This window comes from Hyperolius riggenbachi, chromosome 2, assembly GCF_040937935.1.
Source record: "Hyperolius riggenbachi isolate aHypRig1 chromosome 2, aHypRig1.pri, whole genome shotgun sequence".
NCBI classification, from domain to species: Eukaryota; Metazoa; Chordata; class Amphibia; order Anura; family Hyperoliidae; genus Hyperolius; species Hyperolius riggenbachi.
In genome coordinates, this window is record NC_090647.1 from 525,175,685 (window position 1) to 525,193,177 (window position 17,493).

The 17,493-nt window shown below is 45.3% G+C and overlaps 1 protein-coding gene across 2 annotated transcripts in view; it reads right to left on the minus strand.

Annotated features, from left to right (window-relative positions):
- Positions 1-5,723: 5,723 nt before the first annotated feature.
- The window catches only part of CCT8 (chaperonin containing TCP1 subunit 8), a 35,022-nt gene continuing 23,252 nt past the window's right edge, over positions 5,724-17,493 (minus strand). The window contains exons 11-16 of one of the 2 annotated variants that reach the window (XM_068270600.1): positions 15,726-15,841; positions 13,848-13,919; positions 13,056-13,220; positions 12,854-12,973; positions 10,337-10,447; positions 5,724-5,963 (exon numbers count right to left, since the gene is read on the minus strand). In XM_068270600.1, coding sequence (XP_068126701.1) covers positions 10,361-10,447; positions 12,854-12,973; positions 13,056-13,220; positions 13,848-13,919; positions 15,726-15,841 — 560 coding nt within the window. In that variant the 3' untranslated portion in view covers positions 5,724-5,963; positions 10,337-10,360. The remainder of the gene's footprint in view (positions 5,964-10,336; positions 10,448-12,853; positions 12,974-13,055; positions 13,221-13,847; positions 13,920-15,725; positions 15,842-17,493) is intronic. The other variant, XM_068270601.1, reaches the window with a different exon arrangement.

The following is a 17,493-nucleotide window of genomic DNA, read 5'->3' on the forward strand; positions in this document are numbered from 1 at the left end:
GTTTAACTCACCTGGGGCGTCCCTCAGCCCCCTGCAGCTGATCGGTGCCCTCGCAGCTCAGCTCCGATGCTCCTGGACCCGCTGGCGACGACTTCCGGTTTCGACGTCACCGGCCGACAGGCGTGGGACCGCGAGCGATTGGTCACGTTCCCAGCCACAATAGCACCCCCTAGGCTACTATTGCGGCAAGAAGGCTGCAATAGTAGTATAGGGGGTGCTATTGTGGCTGGGAACGCATACAATCACTCGCGTTCCCATGCCTGTCGGCCAGTGACAGCGAAACCGGAAGTCGTCGCCGGCGGGTCCAGGAGCATCGGAGCGAAGCTGCGAGGGCACCGATCAGCTGCAGGGGGCTGAGGGACTCCCCAGGTGAGTTAAACTAATTTTTTTGGCCAGCCTTAAGTATCCCTTTAAACCTACTTTTTTAGCTTTTTAAACCGGAAAATAAAACTGGGAGGTTCTAAAAAAAAATAAAAAAAAAAAAAATACATTTTCAGGAGTAGGATGGATGAAATTGTTTATCTTCAGAGTTTATTTTCAACTTGGATTTTCCATAATGTTCATGTATGAGTTAAAACGTTTGTATGTAGTTTAAATTGCTGTTGCCACTTTGCGATAGATAAGTGACTTTTGGGTTGCAGTTTGGGCACTCGGCCTCCAAAAGGTTCGCCACCACTGTCCTAATCTAATGTCCCACATTGCTAAGTTCATGCAAATTTGTCTCCACCTGTGGCCACACCCACATTCTGGTCCATGGCCACACCCATTTTACTCACAACAGAACCCCCATGGTTTTTTACCAAACCAAAACCAACTTCACCAAAATCTTAAATTGCATTTTGTGGAAAGTGCTGCCAATCTAATTGTCCTTTAATTGCATTTTTTTCCGGGGGGGGGGGGGGGGGGGGTGTTTGGGTCGGGGTCTGCGGCTCTAGCAAGAACCTTCAGCCCTCCACCATGGGGGTCTGAAAAAAAAAAATGGCCCTCCATGCCCGTGAGGTTGGACAGCACTGATCTATGGCAATGTGAGGATAATAAAAACTTACTGACGTGATGGTGCAGCACTCATGCACAGAAGCGTATTTTTACAATACGCTTCCATGCACTACCAAATACTCCGTAGCAGGAAGTGCCTGCTTGGCCCAATGCCAGATGGGGAATCCCAAAAGACCTGTTTTTGGCGGTTCGACTGCACCATCAGTTTGCAGTGTGAAACTGGCCTGAATCATTATATAAATATTAGAATCATATTATGCATAACCCCCAGAAAGTCTCTTTGCTGTATCCCCAGTGACCAGCTGAAATAAGGGTGGGGAACATCACATATGAGTGACACCTATAGAAGAATAGAGGAAATCATACAAAAGGAGACATGAGGGACAAGCTGCTACTCACCTGCCAATCTCACGGGAAATAAGCCCTCAGGGCCCAAACAAGCCAGAACTGTATATCAGGGGTAGTCACACTTTTTCGGGTCGCAAGCTACTTTAAAATTCGCCGAGGCCAGGAGATCTACCAATGTTGCAAATGCTAAGCTTAGCCCCCCCCCCCTATAGGTTAGCCAGGTATATGTGCGTTCAGTATAGGTTAGCCAGGTATTTGTGCATTCAGTATAGGTTTGCCAGGTATATGTGCCCTCAGTATAGGTTAGCCCAGTATATGTGCCCTCAGTATAGGTTAGTCAGGTATTTGTGCATTCAGTATAGATTAGCCCGGTATTTGTGCATTCAGTATAGGTTAGCCCGGTATTTGTGCATTCAGTATAGGTTAGCCCGGTATATGTGCCCTCAGTATAGGTTAGCCCGGTATATGTGCCCTCAGTATAGGTTAGCCCGGTATATGTGCCCTCAGTATAGGTTAGCCCGGTATATGTGCCCTCAGTATAGGTTAGCCCGGTATATGTGCACGCAGTATAGGTTAACCAGGCATATGTGCACGCAGTATAGGTTAGCCAGGCATATGTGCCCGCAGTATAGGTTAGCCAGGCATATGTGCCCGCAGTATAGGTTAGCCAGGCATATGTGCCCGCAGTATAGGTTAGCCAGGCATATGTGCCCGCAGTATAGGTTAGCCAGGCATATGTGCCCGCAGTATAGGTTAGCCAGGCATATGTGCCCGCAGTATAGGCTAGCCAGGCATATGTGCCCGCAGTAGAGGCTAGCCAGGCATATGTGCCCGCAGTAGAGGTTAGCCAGGCATATGTGCCCGCAGTAGAGGTTAGCCAGGCATATGTGCCCGCAGTAGAGGTTAGCCAGGCATATGTGCCCGCAGTAGAGGTTAGCCAGGCATATGTGCCCGCAGTAGAGGTTAGCCAGGCATATGTGCCCGCAGTATAGGTTAGCCAGGCATATGTGCCCGCAGTATAGGTTAGCCAGGCATATGTGCCCGCAGTAGAGGTTAGCCAGGCATATGTGCCCGCAGTATAGGTTAGCCAGGCATATGTGCCCGCAGTATAGGTTAGCCAGGCATATGTGCCCGCAGTATAGGTTAGCCAGGCATATGTGCCCACAGTATAGGTTAGCCAGGCATATGTGCCCACAGTATAGGTTAGCCAGGCATATGTGCCCACAGTATAGGTTAGCCAGGTATATGTGCCCGCAGTATAGGTTAGCCAGGTATATGTGCCCGCAGTATAGGTTAGCCAGGCATATGTGCCCACAGTATAGGTTAGCCAGGCATATGTGCCCGCAGTATAGGTTAGCCAGGCATATGTGCCCGCAGTATAGGTTAGCCAGGTATATGTGCCCGCAGTATAGGTTAGCCAGGTATATGTGCCCACAGTATAGGTTAGCCAGGTATATGTGCCCGCAGTATAGGATAGCCCGGTATATGTGCCCGCAGTATAGGTTAGCCAGGTATATGTGCCCGCAGTATAGATTCTAATCTATCACTCCGATTTGGATCTGGATTTCACTGAAGCTGTACATTGCATCCCAGAACATAGTTTAGGGGCCATTACCTCTACAACTATAGTCATTTTTCTTTCCATTGCAAACGCAACCAGTTTTTCAATGTTTTTTTTCAATGCTGTACATAGGAAAACCTACTTTCCTAAAATCAACTTATCGAGATCGGTATTTTAGCGAGCTGTCTGTAATTGATCCGATAAGTTTTGATGAATCGAGGTCTTAGTGATCTGCTGAAAGAACAGATTTCCCCACTCAAATCAGATGGAGTGTTCTCTCAATCCAGTATGCTAAGAGCGGGGCCTTGAGAGACCACAATACAAATGTGATGCTGCATTAAAAGACCACTATCACAAAATATTTAAAAAACATATAAAATGTACATTTCCCTGAGGGCATAATGCACTGTAAATTACCTTTCTCCTAGGTTGCAACCACTTACAGTACAAATCTGACATGGTTTTAACTAGTCCATCTCCTCATGGGAAATGATCAGTATTCTTTATAAAAGCACTCCCTATACAAAGGATGTCAGCCAGCTTCCCTATCTGTTTGCATATTACTTTGGCATTTGGACTGAGCAACTACAGTTCAGAAAGTGCTTTTGTAAATAAATACCTGAGAATCAGTCATGAGGAGATGGACTAGTCCAAAACCTGCCAGATTTTTCACTACCTACTACAAGTGACTGCGACATAGGAAAAGTCATTTATGGTCAATTTTACCCTGGTAGAAATGTACATTTATATGTAAAAATTTTGGTAACAGTGATCCTGTAAAGTGTACCTCCAGCCTGATCGCTCCCTCTACTGCTATCCTCAATGTAACTTCAGCCAGTCGATGCAGGTGCAGAACGGCTGCGTGCGCTCCCCGGCTAAGAGCGTTCTGTGCCTGCACATGTGCAGAACGCTTCCGGGTTATTGGAGCGCAATGAAGCACATGGCCCAGCATGCGCAATAAGCCCCAACTCCCGAAGTTACTGGGAGCTATAGCTGAAGATCCAGGAGGTGGAGGACAGTGGCGAGCCACCTGCTGGAGAATACTACACATCCAGAAATAAAAAAAAAAAAAAGGAGAGTGTAATCAAATGTTTGTTATTTAACCACTTCGCCATATCTGGACGCATATATCCGTCCAGATAGGCAGTGGTGCTGCAGCCGTGTGCTGCGCGCGATCGGGCGTGCGCCCGCGTGCGCTCCCGCTGCCCCCCCGATCAGTGAATGGGAATATAATTCCCATTCACCGATTTAAGTCCCCGACAGAAATACCGACGCTTTCTCATCAGAGAGCGTGGTATTTCTGCCCCCAGGAAACTTCTTCTCTTCATTTTAGTTCCTAGATGCGACATCGTTCGCATCCAGGAATTTTTTGAATGTGGCCATCTTGTGGCCAAATAGTAAACTGCACCCACATACCTGTATTGAATAAAAAAATACATTATATTACATCTAAAATTGGCTATTTACCTCCCAAACTAAAATTACCCAAATACATTTTTGTATTAAAAAAAAAAATTACAAAAATTACAATTAAAAAAAAAAAAAAAACTACATAAATAGTTACCTAAGGGTCTGAACTTTTTAAATATACATGTCAAAAGAGTATCTTATTACATTTTTTAAAATTATAAGCTTGTAAATAGTGATGGACGCAAATTGAAAAAATGCACCTTTATTTCTAAATAAAATATCGGCGCCATAAATTGTGATAGGGACGTAATTTAAATGGTGTAATAAGCGGGACATATGGGCACATAAAATGCATGGGTTTTAATTCCTGTAGCATGTATTAATTTTAAACTATAATGGCCAAAAACTGAGAAATGATTTTTTTCCATTTCTATCTTAATCTTCCTGTTAAAATGTATTTACAGTAAAGTGGCTCTTAGCAAAATGTACTACCTAAAGAAAGCCTAATTAGTGGCGGAAAAAACGAGATATAGATCAATTAATTTTGATAAGTAGCGATAAAGTTATTAGCGAATGAATGGGAGGTGAACATTGCTCAGATGCATAAGATTTTCGAAGCTGTAGGCTGAAGTGGTTAAATCACCTAAGTTATAATTTACCTTGTAGATACACCTCTCAAATCCAGATTGGATAGAGGTTAATACCTGGGGGTTGAGTTTTAGATAGAGAAGAGGGATAAATTAAGAGTACACTGGACACTCTACAGACTCTCACAAAATCGACAGGACTCCCCCCCCCCCCCCCCCCACACATTCTCATACCTAAAAGACTCTTGCTAAGCGCTCTGATACCAGACATCTTAAGGTTCCAGGCTGGAAAGATCGGGGTGACACCATAGGCCCGGCAGGATCCCATGTTCCATATGATTGGCAATTATACTTTTTAATTATATTAAAGCCAACTAAGTTATGGGCTTGGATATTTGGTAATTCTATACCTTGTATAGAATGCCCTAAACACTCACCTTCCTGGCTTTGCAAACTGGGAACACCTGTGCTTAATTTGGTTCCTTTTCCCTAATTTTTTATTAATGTATATAATTTCTTAGGCCCAAGTTTATAACTTTAGGTCTTAGCTTTTGATTGTTATACTTCCGGTTACAGTTTATGTGACCGTAATCATAATTAGCCAGACAGCCCCGACTCCTGAAGTTACTGGGAAAGCTGATATCCAGGAGGCAGAAGGTGGTGGTGACTGAGTGATCAGGCCGAAGGGAGCTGAAGGAAGCACCAGGTATGTATGAATTTTTCCTTTTATTTAATCTCAGGTTTACTTTAAGTTTGCCCAACATCAAGCAATGCAAAGCTATCAAGCTGAAGTGGCAAGTGTGAAAGGACATCCAGAACACTTATAGAAGGAATCAGGACTTTATTGTACAGTATTTTATGTTTTTTTTTAACTTAAGTGAAAAAAGAAAGAATCTCACGGGCCAGCCAAGCCTGTGTGTGAAACACACCAAGACAGCCCCCATAAGCACGTAAGAAAAATACAGATAAATAGGAAGCGGTGCTCATTAATTGTCATCTTCATCCCAGTCCTTTTTGCCCGTTGGTGCTTTTGGACCACCGGCTGGTTTCGCCATAATAATCTAATAGAGAGAAACAAGAGGCAAAGTTAGTGTGAAATGAGCTACAACCTTTATAAACAGATTGAATCACCTGTATTGTAAAAATAACGAAAGGAACCAGGCCTGTGTCAAGCTGGGTTTCTGTAAAATATGTAGAACAGAGTTGCTGTGTGTGCTCTATAATGTTTGCAATAGTGAATTACCTTATGTGGGCATTTTCTCAAACCCTCCCTAAAGTATTTGGAAGTTTACCTCCAGAACACAAGTGATGTGTGTTCTGGAAGTGATCCTTTTAAATATTTGGACACAAAAAAACAAACAAACAAAAAACTGAACCCTTTGTGGTGGGTCTTAAAAGAAAAAACCTAAGAAAAGAAATAAGAGTAAAGCCTCTGGATCCTCCAGAGCAGTGCTATACAACTTCATGGGCAAGGTGCGTGTCCAGCACTGGATTTTTCAGCTAGAGGGGCAGAGCATCAATGTGCCAACAAAAATGTGGGCCGGCCAGAGGAGGGGGCCTGACGGAATAAAAAAAATATATGGGCAAGCGAGTATGGCCCGGCAATCGCCAGTTGGACAGCCCTGCTTCTGAGACTTCCCAATGAATTGCTCCAGACCAACCCTACTTCCCGAGACCCTCCTGAATTTCACCTCCAGGCTCCTCCTCATGCATAAGTGCATTTTTACTGTGCCTGTGCGAGTACAACAGTGCCTGCTCACTAAGCCTAAGCTGCTCGTATGCAATCGGTTTCAGCTTTATGTGCAGGCACGGGCGTACTTACACAGGAGCAGTACTGCCACATATGCATGGCAGGGAGCGTGCCCAAGCAAATGCATCAGACAAGCTCTTGTTGGATATGTTCCAAGGGTTCAGGCACCAAAATGGAGGGGGCCAGGAGGACGTGGGAAGTCCTTCTTAGACAAAGGCAGACTCAAAGCGCGTGAGCTGCAGCCACTAGGGCAGGCCCAGTAGGCAGTAGCAGTGTCAGAGAATCCTTACTGAATAGGTGTTGGCTTACTGAACAGGATTTGAGCCCAGATCGCCTGTGTCAGAGGCAGAGCCCATAAAGAGAACCCGTGGCGGGCATTTTAAAAGCACACAGAGGCATGTCCTGTGCAGAAAGACATGCCTTTGTGTCTTGCTATTGCTGCCTCTATCCCCCCTGGGTCTGCTGTGCCCCCCTGTAAAAAGCACCAGGCTTGTCACTAGCCTTGTAATTACCTGCAGCCTGTCATTCAGTCAGCGCTCCCACGCCTCTGAGTTTCCTCCAATTGGAAGCTAAGCTGCGGACCTGGGAGGTACTTCCTGGGGCTTAGCAAGCAGATTGTCGCTAGCCTGGTACTTGTTACAAGGGGGGGGGGGGGGGGGCACAGCAGACCCCCGGAACTAGAGAGGGCAACAACGAGACACAGTGTTCTCTTAAAGCGGTTTTAAATCCTGACATAATATTCAATAAACATGTTTTCCTACTTTTTATATGCCATACGGTTATCATGTTTGCATTTGTGCATAAGTATTATTCATTTAGAAATTATAGGTTCCCAAAAGTACAGTTTTTTGCTTTGTGAGCTGACTTTGCATTAATAACTGGTTTTATTCATTGCTGTATTGCAGGCAGACATGCTTTCAGTGTCTCCATCTCCAGCAGCTTCTCCTGTCAGAGAATGTGTCACATTCCTCACTTGATACATTTAAGTAAACACAAGATAACATTATCTACAACTTCGGATGCGTCCACATTTCACTGCACTGAACTTTCAAGCTCTGTGTGTAACCCTTTGAATGCTGGTCTAGTAAAAAAAAAAAAAAAATTATGGTTCCATATAATATGCTGTAAATAATTTAGAGCAAAGAATGCATGCTGGGTTATATTCCGCTTTAAGATTTAAAATACCCGCCTCAGGTTCTATTTAACCATTACACTATACAGGCACTTAGGTAAAGGATATTTTTTCATGTCTCCTCAGGTACACTTTATGTTTAGAAATCCCCACCTAAAGCTCCATACAGAACCTAGAATTGCCTGGAACAAAAGGTTTGCGATTGGTTGGGGTAACAATTTAGCAAATGTACAGTTATTCCTAGACATCGGCAGCCTCTGCTTCAGTGACCGTTGGAAAACGCTCATCCAATTGCATCTGGCAGCAGGACACTTCTTGCTTGTGTTATCCCCTCAGCTTAGGACAGAATGGGCATGACTTGGAGGCATGGTGGAAGAGCAGTCACGGATGAGGGAAGTGTGTGTGACGTGTCATCACTGTCTGCTGCTTTCATGTAGGTGGTGCATAGTCTGAGAAGCAGCTCTGTTTACTGTAAACCTGGAGAGAAAGGAGAGCTAAGAGGTCCAGCCAGCATCTGCATGAGGCAATAACAGACTTCTAAGCAGAGCCGATCATTCAAAAGGCAAACCTAGGCAGGTGTCTAGGGAAAGGAGAGAGTCTACGGGCCTGGTGGATGCTAGCCCGCACCAAAGCTATAAGCAGCATGGAATGATGACGAGGGACCAGAACTACAGGGGACTAGAAAAAGCCCTAGTTAATGGTGCATTTTTTTTTTTTTTTTTTTTACAAACGATACAAGTGCAAAATGCTGCTGGTCATGGAGTACGATCCAGGAGCATGTGGCAGGGGACAGGACATGGTGTGCGAACTGAATGGACCAGGAAGTCACTGAGGGACTAGAGTGGCTACAGGTGGCTGGAAGAAGCCCCAGATAGGTAAATCTTTTTGCCCCCACTTAAAGAGAATCTGTATTGTTAAAATCGCACAAAAGTAAACATACCAGTGCGTTAGGGGACATCTCCTATTACCCTCTGTCACAATTTCGCCGCTCCCCGCCGCATTAAAAGTGGTTAAAAACAGTTTTAAAAAGTTTATAAACAAACAAAATGGCCACCAAAACAGGAAGTAGGTTGATGTACAGTATGTCCACACATAGAAAATACATCCATACACAAGCAGGCTGTATACAGCATTCCTTTTGAATCTCAAGAGATCATTTGTGTGTTTCTTTCCCCCTGCATCTCTCATGCACTGAAGTTTCAGGCTGCTCTTTTCTTCCTGCAAACAGCTTTGCCCTTGTCTGTAATTCCTCAGTATGTGAAAGCCCAGCCAGCTCAGAGGACGATTTATCCAGCTTGTAAAAGATAAGAGAGAAGAGAGAAGCTGCCCTAATCTAAATAACACACAGGCAGTGTGCATACAGGGGCCTGGAAGGGGGAGTTCATAGCAGAACCACAACACTGAAGAACTTGGCAGCCTTCCAGACACAGGCTGACAAGTCTGACAAGAGAGAGATAAGTTGATTTATTACAGAGATGGTGATAGTAGAACGTGCTGCAGTAAGCCAGAGCACATTAGAATAGCTTTTGGAACTTGTAGGATGATAAAAAACAGGATGCAATTTTTGTTACGGAGTCTCTTTAAGACTTCCTTTAAAACATTAGGTAGTGTAAGTGGTAGAAAGTGACCTGCACCTCATTTAGCAGGGGGGGGGGGGGGGGGGGGATTCAGCTTTAAACATTCTCTGCACCTTGATCTACAGAGAGACAATAAAATTATAGAAAAAGTTCAAATGACTTAAAGGCCGGTCTTGCACTTAAATGGTGATTACGCAGCAGGGAAGCTGGTCACCGCAACATATCCTACGCAACGGTGCGGCAACGTCTTATACCTGCCCCCAAGCTCAGTGATTCACTCCCTGCCGGCACTGAGATTCCACACATGCTCACTGCGTCACCTTGCGGTAGGCACGGTTCATACAGTAGTGCGCTGCAGACTTTGCAATGGCATTGTGACGATTTGCCTCCACTATGCAAGTCTCCATAGACTTGCATGCCCCTTGCTATGAGCTGCAGCAGGGAAGAGAACTGCTGTGCAATGACACAACAGGTTCAAGGGGGTCTAAATTGTCAAGTGTAAGAACGTCTGTTCATTAAAAGAAAAAATTGCTATTAACTATATTAGAAGTAGTCCTAAATCTCTCCCTGCACTAGGCCATTTTCTGAACACTGGGCTGGAATTGCTGCAGTCCTGTCTCTCAGGACAATGACTGTTGCCGATATTTGAGCTGCATGTAACAACTATTAGCGGTTGGGAGGCTCTCTTGACATGTTTTTGCAACAAGACTGCATCAAGGCAGAGAGTAAACATGCTCCGGACCTGAGAGGAGACCTAGGAGCTTTCATGCAGTGCTAAGAGTGAATAGGCCCTATTGGTGTGGCCAGAGAACTGCGGTGACTGCTGTATCCAACACATATGTATAATATATATCATCACATAAACGTTCGCTGGAGTGTTAGTACAACACAGTCCTTGTCACACACTGAAAACCAGGCTGTTAGTATGTGTGTTTCCATGCAGTGGGCACTCCGTGCATTGCACAATGTGGGCACCTGTTTATAACAAAAGCTTTATTTTTATGCTTCATCTTGCCAGTCATCCTTATCCCAGTGTCCTTGCTGCTTCGGGGCTCTTGGTCCACCAGCTGCTTTAGCCATTATAATCTACAAAGTTTTGAACAGCTTAGAACAGCTCAGCAAATGTAAAAGAAAAACAAAACCTCTGAATACCCAAAGCTTCATGTGTCTATTATACAGAACGGATGAGCAAATCTAAGTAGAAGTTCTATTAAACCGGATCGATACATCTATCTTAACCACTTTCCCCACCACTACAGTATATCTACGTCAGCTGTGGCACTCTCCAAGCCACAGCCACGTAGATATACTGACCTGCCTTAAGCCCTTTTGTGCAGGGACAGGTGCGCTTCAGAGCGCACCCCCCGGCACTGTCGGTTGCCTTACTAATTGGCAAAAGGGAACATGTTCCCTTGTAGCCAATTAGTGACCCCCCCGCGGATGAACGATCACCGCTGTAACAAACAGCGTGATCCTTCATCTCCCCCTCCTCCGTGCACAGATGCTAAAAAAATGAAAATAAAGCCGCCTCTCTCACCTTACCTCGTTCCAGCGATGAGCCTGCAGCCTGAGCATCCGATCCCAGCTCTGAACTCAGCCGCGTATTGCCGGCGACCCGGGTCCCGGCTTGATGACGTCATCAAGCCGGGACCCGGGTCACCGGCAATACGCGGCTGAGATCAGAGCTGGGATCGGATGCTCGGGCTGCAGGCTCATCGCTGGAACGAGGTAAGGTGAGAGAGGTGGCTTTATTTACATTTTTTTAGCATCTGTGCACGGAGGGGCTGCCTACCCACACTGGGGGGGGGGGGTGCAAAAAACTGCCAGGCATCTGGGTAACTGGGGGGGATGACATCTGACAATGGGGGATCATTTGATTATCTGGGGGAGGGGGTAACCTAATACTGGGGGCACATCTGGCTATAATTGGTGGGGGGGGGGCAATTCTGGGGGTACATATGGCTATAAAGGGGGAAATTTTATCCGGGGGACACAACTGCCTATAATGAGGGGTGCCAATCCTGGCGGCGTTACTGTCTCTCTGTACTGGGGGGTGGTAGATACATGGGACACATCTGACTATACCGGGGTGCCGATATTGGGGTCACATCTGGCTAAACTGGGAAGGTTGGGCTGATACTCGGGGCACATCTGACTATATTAGGGGGGACATTAACTGGTGGAATGGTTTTATAAACTGTGGTACTTTTTATTTTTAAACTGGAATTGTTAAAAACTGAGAAATAATGCATTTTTTTAATTTGTTCCCTTTTTTCAATTAAAATGCCTAGAAAACAAAATTGTTCTTGGGACTAAATACCCCCCATTGAAAGCCTGGTTTGTCTTGAAAAAAACGATATATAGATCATTTAGGTGTAGTGAGCAGGGATAAAGTTATTGCTGATTGAATAGGGACACCGCTAAAGCGTCAAAACTGCTCTGGTCAATAAGGGGAAAACAAGGTCTGGATGCGAAGTGGTTAAAGGACGACTGACCTGAGACAAAGCTAAGGCAAGCTTAAATAGGGGAGCATTTTTTGGTGGTCTCTAATTGCTGCTGCAATTTTGTTTTTTTCCCCTCCCTACCCCCTAAATTGGCCCCGACTGCAATCCTTACACTTCACTACCCTCTCATAGGCATCAGCCTATAAGGATTAGATCATGAGTCACTCCAGGGGACAGTTAACTAGGCTGCCCCCTGTACAGCGCTGCGTTAGATCGCAGCGCTATACAAATGTAAACAGCTTTTTTTTTTTTTTTTATTCTTCAATTCAGCCTGCGAGCTCTGATCGTGGCTGGCAGGCTGATCACGGATACCCACTCTGTTTACGAGCAGGGAACGCGAGTGTGCATTCCCTGGTAACCCCCACCTTTAGGACTTGATGCCAATCGGTGTTAGGCGATCCCAGCGGTGCCACCCTCCACCACCCAATAAGCTGCTTTAATTTATTCTGCATTAATTGCATTTCATCCTTCTTACCTATGCCTACAACTAACCCCCTTACCTACTACTAACACTAACCTCTCTCTGTATATGCTAACACCCCTTACCTTAGACTTTAACCTGGTGCCTAATGTCTCTACTTTCCCCCACTGGACTCCCGGCCATAGTATAACAGTGCCTAAATGCATAATCCAATACCAAATCGATGTTAATATATAGCCAATCGCCTCAATGGTAATTACGATATCACGGTGTGTATGATATCCCAGCACCTAAATTTACCCCTCCACAGGCTAAATACTACTCAAGATTTCCTTCTGATGCTGCTCCGGCAATATTGGAGATTACCTATACTACAGGCAAATTCCGATACTCAATTACTCATCAGGTGCCGCTAGAGATGCTAATTACAGAGCAGCCTATAGCAGTGCCTTAAGTATCAGGTGCGCCTTGAGCCCATTTTCGCCCCGCTTCGGGCTAGAGGGCCACACTATGGAAACCTGTCTGAGGATAGAGGTTTTCGGTGTCCCTTTATAAACTTCCACTTACCTGGTCTACTCGGAGTACAGTAATAGCTGCATTTGTAGCCATCTTGATTCCCCAGAATTTCCCCAGGTAAGTATCTAGAACATTACTCTCCAGCATGTCTCTCACTGCGGCGCTCTCAGCCTGGGTGTAACAAACAGGTGTGGGTAAGTCAACGAACTGTGTACATGCCAGCCTTCATATACCGACCTCAACATATCCTTACCTCTATATCAAAGCCTATATTTTTGTTCCCTTCATGATGTAACGCGTACAGTTTGGAGACCACTTCATTGGCTTTTACGCCGGAGTTTTCTGCCAGAGCTCTCGGTATGGCCTCCAGGGCTTCTGCAAACTTCTTGATAGCATATTGGTCAAGTCCTGGACAGGTCTGCAAGAAAGAAGCAGGTATTTTTGGCATGGGCTTTTGGACAACTTACTTACCTGTGGCTACTTCCAACTCCCCTCCCGTTTTTTCAGGTTCCTTGGGAGTCCTCCTGATCCCCTGCAGTGTCACTGAAACATCACTGACTGCACATGCACAGTCCCGTGCCTCCTCGATCACATTCTACATACGCACAGTGTGAGTCTCTACAAACTGTGCATGCACAGAATGCTCGTGGCCACAGAATCGAGGAGCCAACGACTCCTGAATCTTTTAAAGGTGACACCAGTACAATGGAGGGGATCGCAAAGACTCTGAGACTTGATAGACTGTGGAAGGCTGGAAGAAGCACCAGTAAGTACAACTCCCCCCCTCGTTATCCTTTATATTTTTCTCCTCTAAATTTGTATGCACTGGTAAAAAAGATTAGGGAGAAGAGATGATATAAACAGAGTTATGGCCTAGAGTAGTGAAAGGTTAGTCTGATCAGCAACTACTGGGAAGATAAGGTTTAGGGGTGGATGAGGAGGGCTAGGGAAGTGATAAGAAGTGGAATATGTGACTCATCCATGCAAAGCATACACAGCAAAACTGAGGTTTCCCTTTTAATGAAAGATGGTTGATCACACTTACCTCTCCATATGAGGTTATTTGTTTTGCCAATTCAATTTCTGTAGCTCCGCCTCCAGGCACAAGTCGCTTATCCTGGAAAGATTTCACATACAAAGCAATGAAGACTTTGGAAAGGAACATAGCTCACAGTATTCCAGAGATACATGGACATGTGTAAAAGGAGGTGGTGGGAGGGTAGGAACAATAATATAATAATAATACTTTAACCTCTTGAGGACCGTAGGCCTACACCCCCCTAGTAACCAGGCTATTTTTTGCAATTTAGGCCACTGCACAACTCAGCACACAAGTGATCCCACCCCTTTTCTGCCAACCAATTGAGCTTTCTGTTGGTGGGTGTGTGTGTGTGTGTGTGTGTGTGTGTGTGTGATCTCCTGCAAATCCCCGCCACAGGACTTGACGTCAATTGGCGTTAGGCAGTCCTGTGGCTACAGCCGCTTTCACGCCCATTGGGGTGACGCGGTCATTAGAAGGTTAAAATCTAAGCATAAAAATAAGAGGCCTCCATGAAGACACAAAATTTGAAAAAGGGAACATTTTATCTGCACTAAGGCAACACGTTTGAGTTAATATGTTTCACGTCATCGAGCCAAATTTCTGTGCCAACACTTTTGCCAAGCATTAAAGATGAACTCTACTGAAAATAATGAATTACATTTCTTATGTTTTACAATATTCGTTTATAGATTAGTCAGAGTTTGCCCCATTATAAAATCTTTCCTCTCTCTCTCCGATTCACATTCTGAAGTTTATCACTGGTGGTGACATTTTTAGTTCTGCCAGATCTGTATGGAACATACATTATTGAGAGTTCTATGCACAGAGGGAGATACTGCTTGCTTGGCAGTTGGAAAAAGCTGTTATTTCCCACAACGCAATAAGGTTCACAAACAGCAAACTGTCAGGACCATGGTCATGACATCACACTATGGGAGGGGTTTCACCACAATATCAGCCATACAGGTGTCCCAGATTAGATTTCTCATGTGAAAGGGGGTATCAGCTACTAATTGGGATGAAGTTAAATCCTTAGTTTAAGTTTCTCTTTAACCATTGAATGCTGGCTATAGATCTGCTTCGCAATCACACATTCTTGGATCAATTTTGCTTTGAAGAAATGGGCAAAATAATTCTAATTGCTTGGAAAGCGATTTGTAGTGTGAACTAAGCCTTGAGACCTTTTTTATCATTTGCCTTAACCTCCCTGGCGTTCAATTTCCCCAGGATTTCTGTACAAAAAGTTATCCAATTTTCATAACTGTTATTTTTCCCTGTAACTTGCCGAAATGTGTCAAGCAAGGGTCTAGTATACAGTGCAGTAGAGTACTGACGTGTATTGTTCACAGCATGTTTTGTATGGGTGTGTATATTCCGTCAATACCGCTAGGGAGGTTAAAGAGAGTCTGAAGCGAGAATAAATCTCGCTTCAGACCTCATACTTAGCAGGGGCATGTGTGCCCCTGCTAAACCGCCGCTATCCCGCGGCTTAACGGGGGTCCCTTCACCCCCAAACCCACCCCCGTACAGAGCGGAATCTCTTCCGCATAGAGGCAGGGCTAACCGCTGCAGCCCTGCCTCATGCGCATCTTCCTTCACTGAGAGGGGTGGGGGAGAGGCGGTGATGCGCGTCTGATAGACGCGCTGAGAGGCAGGGCTGCAGCCGTTAGCCCTGCCTCTCGGCGCAGCAAAATCTACGACCAAGTTGGTCGTAGATTTTGCGGGGGGGGGTGGGGGGGGGGGGGAGGGGGTTGGGGGTGAAGGGACCCCCGTTAAGCCGCGGGATAGCGGCGTTTTAGCAGGGGTAAGTATGAGCTCTGAAGCGAAATTTATTCTCGCTTCAGAGTCTCTTTAAAGTGGGAAATGAAGACAAGAGGTTACCCTAGTGAGCACTTTGAAGGTGTTGACCGCGTCATCCACAGCACGCTCCACGTCATCCATCAGGTTGTCAGTGGAGCCTCGTATAACAATGGTGGCAATCGCTCCATCTTCCTTTTCTGAAGCCAGAAATTACATCTTATTTTTAGGCCAAAAATCAGTCATGCAATTTATTATTATTATTGATTCCGTGGCGCTGTACAATATAAGAAAACAAACAAGGGGTACATAATGATACAGACTATGATATAAATCAAATATGGACACTGGTACAAAAATGGTACAAAATACAGAACTGGTGGTTACAATGACATTTGCTCAGTAACGGCGGTGCCTGTTAACAGGAAGTGACATCACGTTACTTCCTGGCGGCCGTGGTTACTGGACACTGCTCACAGCGGCCAACCGCACAGCAATCCAGCGAGGGGGTTCAGGTCTCACTGGTGGAGGGGGCCTGGAGCTGGATCAGAGTAGGTACCCGCTGGGGAGCGGCAAATCTGAAGCTTTGACGATCTCAAGATCGCCTTGCCCAGATTACGATTTCAGTTTAAAAACTTAAAATCGTTCACCCCCTAGTGCCTATAGGTTAATAATTCTGCAGAACCCTACTAATCCAACTTTCAGACAGCAGCGGTTTCTGGTTACACAGGCCTTCATCAGGACAAGGAATGGATTAAATGGTACATATTTTTGCAATCATTGTCCTATAACTTGGGAATGAAAGTATGAAAAAATACCCAGTTAACCCTTTCGACTCCGATGCGCTCATATGTCCCGCTAAGTGGGACATCCCTGCAGCGGCGGTTTGCAGTGCATCGGGACCGCAGCAAACCGCCAATCACTGTGCACCGTTCAGTGGGCATGTAATACTACATGCCCACACAGGTAGTGCCCCCCAGCCCCATACCGGATGTCCGCGATCCCGGCCGGCAGGAAGTGATATTTACATATAAATGTCACTCCTGTTTCTTTGCTGTTTTTTTTTTTTTAAAATAAAAATTGGTTGCCAATTCATTTTTGCAGATTCCATTCTGCAAATTAAATGAACAATCCTTGCAGCACAGGTTTTCTTTAAAGGATACCCCAACTGAAATGTGACATAATGAGATAGACATGTGTATGTACAGTGCCTAGCACACAAATACCTATGCTGTGTTCCTTTTTTTCTTTCTCTGCCTGAAAGCGTTAAATATCAGGTATGTAAGTGGCTGACTCAGTCCTGACTCAGACAGGAAGTGACTACAGTGTGACCCTCACTGATAAGAAATTCCCCTTTTTTTACCGCTTTCTTGCTCTCAGAAGCCATTTTCTGCTAGGAAAGTGTTTTATAGTTGGAATTTCTTATCAGTGAGGGTCACACTGTAGTCACTTCCTGTCTGAGTTAGGACTGAGTCAGCCACTTACATACCTGATATTTAACGCTTTCAGGCAGAGAAAGAAAAAAAGGAACACAGCATAGGTATCTGTGTGCTAGGCACTGTACATACACATGTCTATCTCATTATGTCACATTTCAGTTGGGGTATCCTTTAAAGAAAATCTGTAACGAAAAAAAAAGTTCCCCTGAGGGGTACTCACCTCGGGTGGTGAAAGCAGCCGGATCCTATCCGGGCTTCCCCCGTCCTCCTGTGTCACACGGCGGCAACGATAAAGCTCACCGAACGGCAGGGATGTAAATATTTACCTTCCCGGCTCCAGCGCAGATGCAGTATCGGCTCTCCATTCGGAAATGGGCAGAAATAGCCGATATCTCTGTTGGTCCTCTACTGCG